The sequence below is a fragment of the Magnolia sinica genome, chromosome 1, assembly GCF_029962835.1.
Source record: "Magnolia sinica isolate HGM2019 chromosome 1, MsV1, whole genome shotgun sequence".
Taxonomy (NCBI): Eukaryota; Viridiplantae; Streptophyta; class Magnoliopsida; order Magnoliales; family Magnoliaceae; genus Magnolia; species Magnolia sinica.
In genome coordinates this window covers 71,568,441-71,578,170 of record NC_080573.1, presented here as the reverse complement: position 1 = coordinate 71,578,170, position 9,730 = coordinate 71,568,441, and the positions used below count along the sequence as shown (strand labels likewise).

The window sequence follows — 9,730 nt, the reverse complement described above, 5'->3', positions numbered from 1 at the left end:
CAGCATTCTCCACAAAGGCTTAAAAAGAAATTACAACATTCACATAAAGCCACCACCACAACACCGGAAATTATAGTGGTTCGCTTGTGTGTACACCAACTGTTTAGAAAAACAGCCACACAGCTACTGCACTCCCAATATCCTCACACAGTGGATATTGGCGTTCACTATGAAATATGTTTTTCAAGGTTCATGTAAAACCTTCACAATTGTGTCTTTCAAGTGGGCTTATACAATTCAAAAACCCCACACTCTGAGTTTTTTGGATCACCTCAGACAAACCAAAAAGAAAGAGAGATTTTTCTTAGCACACCCTCAAAAACCATAAAAGAGATTTATAGAAATATAAATATACTTATCTGGATATTCTCCTTTGATGAAGCTCGGTAGAACCAATTCGAAGTAGATGTTCAACGTAGATGTTCAATATCCACACTCACTTATGAAAAGGATCTAAGTTCTAAATGATTTTTTAGATTAAATCACCTTGGCTTGCTTGATTTGATTTTGATTCTAAGAAAGGGGAAAACTTAAATCCCTTCTTCAAATAAGATTGGAATATAGAACTCAAAATCAAATGTAAAAAAGCTAAATTAAAGAGAATATTAAATGAGCACTAAATAGCTTTTGAATATCACAAACTTATCCCTCAAAGTGGTGTCGTGATTTTACTTGATTTGAATGAAAAACTTTGAAAATCGTGCTCTATTTATAAGTGCAGAAACTATCACTCGACTGGCCCAGAAGTCAGCTCGACGGGTTGAAGGACTAAGAAGAATTCAAAAATTCGGGCGCGATAAGATAAGACCGTTCCACGACTGGTCGAGTGGCTTGCTCGACTGGTTGAGTGGCTTGCACGACTGGTCGAGCCCTGCTCTCGACTGGTCGAGTGGGACCCAATTTGGTTGCTGGACTTTGAGTCGAGCCTACTCGACTGGTCGAGCACTGTTCACTCGACTGGTCGAGTAGTCTCTAGGACTGGTCGAGGGTCCAACAAAAAATTCTGAAAATTAGTAACAAACATTGGACTGATCGAGGAAAATCTTAGACTGGTCGAGCCAGTACTAAGACTAGTCAAACATAGGCTAAGACTAGTCGAGAAAAAGTTTATAAAATTATATAGTGACCCAATTTAAGTACGCAATCAATATGACCTAACCTATGGTCAATCTAGGGTCATTAATACCTTATAAGTGATATTTGAACATTGAATCATCATTCGCTTTGGTTGATAGTTGATCTCGAAGTACATGAAGCATGACATCTTGACATACTTTGAAGCTTGAACTTGAAGTATTTTGAAGCTTGAACTTAAAGTACTAGTGACTTGTATTTCACCTTGAGCTTTGAGTTCTAAAGTAAGGCACATTGTCTTGACAAAGTTGAAGCTTGAAAGCTTGATTTATCACTTGATGTTGTACTTGAATCTTTTATTCTTGCACTTGAAGTTCTTGATGTAAAGACCTTTATTCTTGTACATGAATGTCGAGCTACACAAGATACAGATTCCAAGAGGTTTTGGCACTATAAAATTTGACAATCATAGGAGCTATATAGAATAACATTTACAACATCTCGTATACTTTATTACCACCATAGGGAACTTCTCTACTATTTCCCAATACTGTTTACGGCTATTCAGTTCTTCCTTAACTAGCAAAGCATTTCGATGGTATTCTAATCTGATGTCAGAATCAAGAAGAACTTGGGAACAAATGCAAGATGCATTTATATCTAATTTCTTCTCATCAGAGCGAGATGTCAATGTTGCAGAATTAGCCACTGTCAGACAAAGAGATCAGTGTGAAGTTTATTGTATAACGAACAACTTCAAGCTAGTACTAATAAAACAGTTACAACATGATTCCTACTTAACCTACTATTAAGACATAAAAATGAAGGATCAAGAATAATTCAGAAAGGGAAACTAGAAGAAGTATGAGAAGAAAGTGAAGAAAAGAGCAAAATTTATAGTGTTTGCACAGTCCTGTGTAAATCCTAGTGATTGTGCGGGACCGCGCAAATGGTCTGGATGGTTGCGCACAACTACACAGAAGAAAATTAGGCAGAATTGTTCAGATGGTTGAGATTTGATGGATGGGTGGGCCCCATGGCACGAAGACCGAGGGTTCGCATGTGTGAAGGCCTATAAATACCCCACTCTACCTCTCATTTGCACACGGCGAAGATTCTGAAGAAAATCAGAGCTTCAAAGAAGAAGAGAAGTCTGAAGGTATTAGGAGGAGAAGAAAGGAAGAAAGGAAAGAAGGCTTTGTGCAGGGCCGCACAACACCACGCTATTGTGCGGGAGTGAAGACTCAAGAGCTGAAACTCCACCAAAATGATTGGGTGAAATGCAATCTTTGATCATCTTTTCGTACAGGAACATGAGCTCAAGAAAGAGAGATCAGATGATTAGATCCACACAACATTCCTCTCAAAGAGATGACCAAATCATAAGCCGAAATGCTACCGAATTTGACATCCAGATTTGACATTTAAACTCTTTCAATTCTTGTATTTTGAATGTGCTATATTAGAATCAAGGGAAATCAAATGATGTAAATGAACTCAGTATGAATAAATATGATGATTGTTTTCTACACATTTTCTCTGTTATGATTAAATAAGATAATCACCCATACCAAATGCATTTGCTTCTTGTCGAAACACCTACTCTGTCTGTCGGATCTGACCAAGATCTAACATACATCTGACTTATCGAATCTGACTAAGGTCCGACCTACATTCGACCTATCGAATTTGATCAAGGTCCGACCAAGTTCTAACCTATGTCCAACCTATCGGATCCAACCAGGTTCCGACCTATCTAACTCAAGCCCGATCCATCTATTCAAAATTAAGTACGATCTACTTAACTTAGAAAAAATCTACGACAAGGAAGATCATTCCAAAAAGAAACAAGTTTTCATTGATAAAGCCCCAAAGGGCATGTTTACATCGATCAAGCTCCAGAGGGCACATTTACATCAGTCTACATTTACGGAAGAAAGGAAAAGTATTGCAGAGCCAAGAAAAGGTATTGCAAAGCCAACGAAAAGGCACTATAGGGGAAGCTGATCTTCAAGCCTCGGGGAGCTGCTCGGAGTCGCTTCATCGCCCGATGTGTCAAAGCCCAACTCGGATTCGTCAAAGCCAGAAAGATCTAGCTCTGGGAAGGCCTCCCTCATGGCCTCGACACACTTGGCATAGCCCTGACGATAGAGGGCATTTTTGTCCTCTATGTATGCCTAGGAAGACTTGAATTCCTTTACAATATCCTCCCGAGCTCAGACTAGAGTAGCTTGAGTCCCTGCCTTAAGCTTCTCGATCTTCACCTCAGCCTTCCCGAGCGTCGTCCTGGACTCCCTGAGCTTCTCCTCTAGCTCGGCCTCCCGCTGAGCCAACTTTGTAGAAGCCTCTTTAAGGAGCTTCCTTGCAGCCTCTGGCTCGGCCTCTGCAGTAGAACCATGAGCTTGCGATTGGACAAGCTTTTGACTAGTCTCGCCTACATCCCCTCGCAGTTGTGCAATCTCGGCACACACCTTCAACGGCATGGGGCGAGCTGTTAAGATAAAGAAAAGTCAAGTGAAGTCAAGAAATCGAAATAAAAGACTGAACTAATTATGGAGAAACACTTACCCCAAGAAGAGTCATCGTTGCGGACTCAACCCTCGCGTCCACGAAAGAATCGAACAACTTGAGGAACTCTGCCTCGGGCACATGGCGATTCGCCCAAGGAAGGATCCCCTCGACGGTTCGATAGAGGCCCCGACTTCCCTCCTCCTGAGCGCCAGAAGGACCAGCCGAAGAATGGGCGATCTCTTCTACCCTTGAAGAATGAGCTTCCATAGGAAGCTTGGGAGCTCCCTGCACCTTGGCAAGGGAAGCTCCTTCTTGAACGGTCGCCCCGACCATCCCAACAGCATCAGAGGCGAGCTCTGCCTCCATTCCCTCTCCTTCGACCTCCATTACAATAGAGAAAGAGCGGCCGACCTTCCCCTTGCACTTGGAGGGGGTCTTCTGCCTCTTCCTCTTCAGCGCTGCTAGTTCCTCCTAGGAAGATGCCTGGAGCTTGGAAGCAGTCCTTAGCAGAGGATGAGCTTTAAGCATTTTTGCATTGAAAAATGAAGAAACTATCTTAGGGAAATTCGAGAAAATTTTCTAACTCTTAAAGCTCGGCTAGAGGTTTTAGCAAAGTTCTTACTAGTGAGCGCGAGGTCTAAGCCCGACTTAAGAAGTAGCTCAGGTTGGAGAAGTGCTCTCCAAGACCTTTTCTCCTCTCCTAGTCCCTTTGCCCCTCTGATTCGAGCAAGCAAACTATTGTTGATCAAATGAGCGTGCTTGGGGATAACTATGACAGAAGACATGTGCGAATAACTTAAGCAAATTCTAAGACCGACCAACCAAGGACGAGCTAAAAAATAACTACATGCGAGGAACGCTTACTTGGGTCAGAGAATGTTGTGGGGACCAAGTGTTGATCCAAGTCCAAGTCGGTACCTCCCAGCGCCCAGAGGCCCAGAACCACTTATCCCTCCATTTCTTGTTGGACAATGGAGGGTCGGTAATAAGGTCCCCTCCAGTCCCTCGCCAAGAGGAGAGATAATACAAGTCAAGCTACAACTTGTTCGGATTCAACTAGTACAGATGAAAGAACTCCTCAACGGTGAGCTCGGGCTACTCTAGCTCAGACCACAAAACCACACAACCGATCAAAGCCCTCCATCCGTTGGGAATCATATGTCCCGATGCCAAATTCAGGCGAGCAAGCAAACAGCTTACCAGACCTTTCAGAGGAAGCCTCAAGCCACATTAAAGGGCGACCTGGAAGATAGCGACAGCGCCCTCTGGAGGCCGATCAGGAAGCTCGTCTGGTAAGGGGATCCGAAGGATTACAAACTTGAGAATGTGATAAGCAGCCTGATCCGATCTAACTCCTCCTCAATAAGGGTCAAAGGCACAGGACCCCTTAGACCCTCCTCGCCAGCAGACTCTTCCGGGTCCTCCTCATTGGACTAGTCGTGCTCTACTCTAACTGGCCTCTCCACCGGAGACCTCTCCATCGCCCGCGATGTCAGAAAATCAACATCGGCCATCAGCACCAACGGTGATGGTGGGTTTGACATTACCCGAAGGCTACTCACCCCACTGTCGTCGCCTGAGGTCCCCTCCCATGAACTCAAAGATTCCGACATGACGGCTTTTTACAGATGTTGAAAGTCATTGATTAAAAGGAAAAAGGAAAGGAGGAGTGGTCAAATGGAGTTTAAAGCTCATAGGGGAAGAAATAGGCACCCGGACGCCTATGAATATAGTTGCTGGAAATCACCCATTCTCGTTAAGTAAGACAACTGAGTTGAGAAGACAGAAATGCAGGTGAAAGCGACTAAAGGTTAGGGCTTCCCTTATATAGGGAAGCCACGTGGCGATGCTTGAGTATGCTCATCAATGTTGGGTTCGTACGACGTCCCCTCAGCTACCCCTCTAAACACGTGGCGCGACCCCATGCACTACTCGACCCTAATATCAAGTACTAAGCTACGTGTCATGCCCTCATTGGTCTGCCATTAAAACGGCAGCCTGACGTCCCACGTGACCTCGAACCACGAAACGCAATGTCGTGTTTAATTAATGATACACATCAATTACCATACTGGCTGTCATACTTGGCATTTATGACGACATGACCCGACCTAAACCATATATAACCTAACCTAGCTATACTTGACTTACTTTCCGGGCCTCCATAAATCGGCTCGAAAGGTAAGGGGGGCCTTACTGTTGGGGAAAAAAAAATAGATGAGTTGATAAGTCGACTTATGGAATAGACCAACTCTATAAACCAGCACGGACCCAATGGGATTTAAGCCTTAAAGGGCTTTTACGTTCGAAGACATATCAACCTTCAAGGAGGTTGAAGCAACTGTAAGGACACTAAAAGAGAATGCAACTGCAAGTCCACTCAAATGGCCAATTGCTGACCTAACCGATAGGTTGGCCATAGCTCGATCATATCTCGACCATAGCTCAGCCATAGCTCAACTACAGGTCGGTCATAGCTCGATCACATTGCGGGATGACCTTTAAAACTAGGCAAAAGCCGATTTAGCGGAAAGCTCAATATTGCTTGCGTCTAGTATATCTAAGACGATCTTCCCCAAACTAATAGTCTGAGAATTTCTCCAGCGGCCCAAAGATCTCTCACAAGATCTTTGGGGGATCAGATCAAATCAGATCTCGAGAACATCGAACAATGATAATCTTGAGAAAATCCTGGACGAATCCGGATACCTATGCGAAATGATCTCCCGCGTATCGGGATAAACTCTTTATGGCATTATCTTCTTTCCCCTATAAATAGAGGTACCCTTAGCCAACAAAAGATACCCATACATATCTCAATACTCGACTGATGACTTTTTTCCTTAAGAGATCATACCCTATTAAAGACCTAAGGTCCTAACTTAGGCATCGGAGGGTCCCATATATAAGACAGGGTCTCTTTTGTCTGTTGTTTTCATTTGTGTAGGTCTCAAATGGTTAATCGGGGAGGGTCTACCGAAAAACTGCATTACCAGTTATCTACTTTTATAAATAGAAAAAGTAACTTATTTGATAATATTCAATTGGAGCTTTAATAACTTTTGTTTAATAAATAAAAATTAAAATAAGCTACTTAAGGTATAGACAGCCTGAGTAACTTCAAATATCCTAATAACCCTGAGCATTACTAAAACATGTTGGAACCACAGCCCTTTGTAAGTGTCTGCTCAGACATTGGCTGACATCCAAGCTAATAATTGGTTGGCTGTGCTTGTTTCAACCAAAGTACAATGTTCACAATACACACAGGCAGCAGAAACCAAGTTGTAATCGGAATCCAATGTCATTTAAGAAAGGAGGAGAAGGTCGACCTCCGAGTGGTTCTCCTGATGGATGACGTCAAGAAAGACCGGATCCACTATCACGTGACTATCAACGTGGGCCTTGAATCTGTGTGCCCACCACATCACCTTAGCCGTACCATGGATGTCCACAGCCGCGTCCAGAACCATCTCCCGGTTAGCAACGTCAGACAGGAACTTGGCGGCATGGTGCGCGAGCTCGACTCCGTGGAGGCGAGCGGGGAGGCGGATGAGCCGGCAAGAGTTGGGGGGCTGGGATCCGGCTTGAAGCTCAGCGGAGCCGAGGAGGGAGCCGTCGTAGAAGATGGAGACAGAGGAGGGAGCATAGTCAATGGGAACGATGTTGGGGTTGGTGACGTGGACGGTGAGGATCAGCTCCACGTCGAGAAGTGGGAGGTTTAGCTTGAAAGAGGTGAGACTGATGGAGATTAGCTGGAAATTTGGATCCCTGGGCTTGCCCACGATTATGGCAGCCGTAGCCGCCGCGGATGCGGCTCCAATTAGGGCCGATGACCAGCTCCACCTTTTTATTCTGACCATCTCGGACTGAACAACGATGAAAAACAATAAAATGTATTAAAAGTACACTTTCTCCTCCTCTTCTTTATCTAATTTTCCTCTTTGAGACGCTTTCCACCGTTCAGACAAGAAAAGAAAGGGAGGATATTAGGTGTTGCCCGGGTAACACCTTTTAGCGGGTGTTACCCTTACCGTGGTTCTCACCTCAATAATATGTTGTATATCTACGCTGTCCATCCGTTGCTCCCACCAAATTTAAGATTTGTTTCCAAAAATTAAGTATATCCATATCTTAAATGGATTACATGATAGTACACAGTGGTGATTGAGTGCCTTAACATTAAAAATAATTTAGGGCCCATAGTAAGGTTTTCGAAATGGTTGTTTGCCATCCAACCCGTTCATGATGTCAAGAAGATAAGTAAAAGTATAAAAATCAACTTAATTCAAAGCTTTTATAGCCTATAATTTTTTTTTTAATGGCTATTCATCAATACTTCCAATGGTAATGTTGACCGTATTTGAAGCTTTAGGATCATATCCTATTTGTAAAAGCATACGCGGTCGGCATGAATATATCGCAAATACATCAATGTGACCAGACAGGGTAACACGCGTTACAGAGAGTAACACTTGTTACCGTGGTAACAGTTAATCTTCTACCGAAAAGATATATGCGTAGGGAAGATTTGTTTTAACAGACGGCTGAGAGAGAAAGTGTGCGAGTGCTGATGGATATCCCCGTGGATGGAACCAGGCCTCACGTTGTCTCACCATGTGGCTTCTGCCGAGGGATGTGACTGGTCCGGAATGGACACGGATTCGATTGCGTTGCACGTTGGATTCCTACCAAGGGGGCGGATTTGCTGATACCACGTAACACCTCTGTGAGTGTTATCCTAACCTCATGTGGCCCCACTTGAGGTATTTTCGTTTATCGACTGCGCCCATCTGTTTTTTCATTTCATTGTTGGGCGATGTTCCAAATCTTAAGAAGACCCAAATCTTAGGCCAACATTTCATTAGAGCTGTACACGAGTAGAGTTAGCTCGGTAATTTGGTCGGCTCGACTCGACTCGAATCGAAGCTGAGTTCGAACCAAGTCGAGCTGATTTTTGGAGCTTGAAATGAATTCGAGCTGAGTTCGAGCTTGAGCCAACTCGACTCGGTACAGGGTATATATACCCTTCTAAAAAAAAAAAACCCTACCCCTTTTTCAAAACTATCCCGCCCGGCGCCCAATCCTAACCCTCTCTCCCTATAGCCTCCCTCTCTTCCGCCCTCTCTGTAAGTCCGGCCGCCGGCAAAGCTCTCTCTCTCTCTCTCTCTCTCTCTCTCTCTCTCTCTCTCTCCACTCTCTCCTTCTTCCTCCCAATGCTCTTGTCGGCACGCTTTTTGTGCCATTCGCATCGTGTGGTGGTGCTCGTGTATTTAGAGACAGTAACCATGTCAGCCGGCGGGGAATAAAGAGTATATACCTCTTGTGTTGGCTACATTTCTTGATAAAAGGGGTATACACCATCCGAATCCCAATGTCAGCCGATGGGCGAGTTCTCTCTTCATGAGAGTTGTGAAATTGCTTAAAGCGAAGCTCGTGCCTTTCATAAAGAAAATATTGCAGGTACTTCAACTCTTAACCTTTTATTTATTTATTTTTTTCCCCCATTCTTCTGCTCCTCTTTTAGCTGCTTTGTTTTATAACCCTTTCCCTATTGTTTTCTTTATTTTTGGTTTGTTGCGTTCAGAGTCTTCAGGATAGAAGTAATTCTAAGATTCACACAGCTCATGGATTCTATGGAGGGCAAATGGAGATATCTACTGTACATGTGGCACAAGATATTTTCTTCATTTCTGTTCTAGGCTGAAGACTCGAACTTGGCTCGAACTCGGCCGAGCCGAGCACGAGCTGATGTTTCGAGCTCGAAGGCCGAGCCAAGCCGAGCACGAGTTGGGACTCGAGCAATCTAAGTCAAGCATGAGCTGGGCAAAGCTCGGCTCGACTCGACTCATGTACACGTCTACATGTCATTAGAAACAGTGGTGAATAACTATAAATAAAAAATAAAAAATTGTGATCAATAAAAGCTCTTTCTCAAGTTGATCTTTATATTTTCCTTTCATGCGGATCTTCTTGACATTATCAACGGGTACAAAAACCTTAATATGGGTGCTTTGGTATTTTACATGGTAAGTATTTCGAACAAGAAACAAATGCGTTTGATTTGGGAGATTATCTTATTCAAAAATAACAGAGAAAGTGTATAAAGAACAATCATTGTATTATTAATACTGAATTCATTTAC

At 43.6% G+C, this 9,730-nt stretch overlaps 1 protein-coding gene across 1 annotated transcript; it reads right to left on the bottom strand.

Annotated features, from left to right (window-relative positions):
* Positions 1–6,598: 6,598 nt before the first annotated feature.
* LOC131250908 (uncharacterized) lies at positions 6,599–7,590 on the bottom strand. The gene has a single exon (XM_058251310.1). It carries the CDS (start codon positions 7,446–7,448, stop codon positions 6,894–6,896), a length of 555 nt encoding a protein of 184 aa, XP_058107293.1. The 5' UTR covers positions 7,449–7,590; the 3' UTR covers positions 6,599–6,893.
* Between the last annotated feature and the right edge of the window lie 2,140 nt (positions 7,591–9,730).

Bases quoted from the DNA above. Each gene is read 5' to 3' on its own strand.
- LOC131250908 (XM_058251310.1), bottom strand. From the start codon at position 7,448: ATGGTCAGAATAAAAAGGTGGAGCTGGTCATCGGCCCTAATTGGAGCC.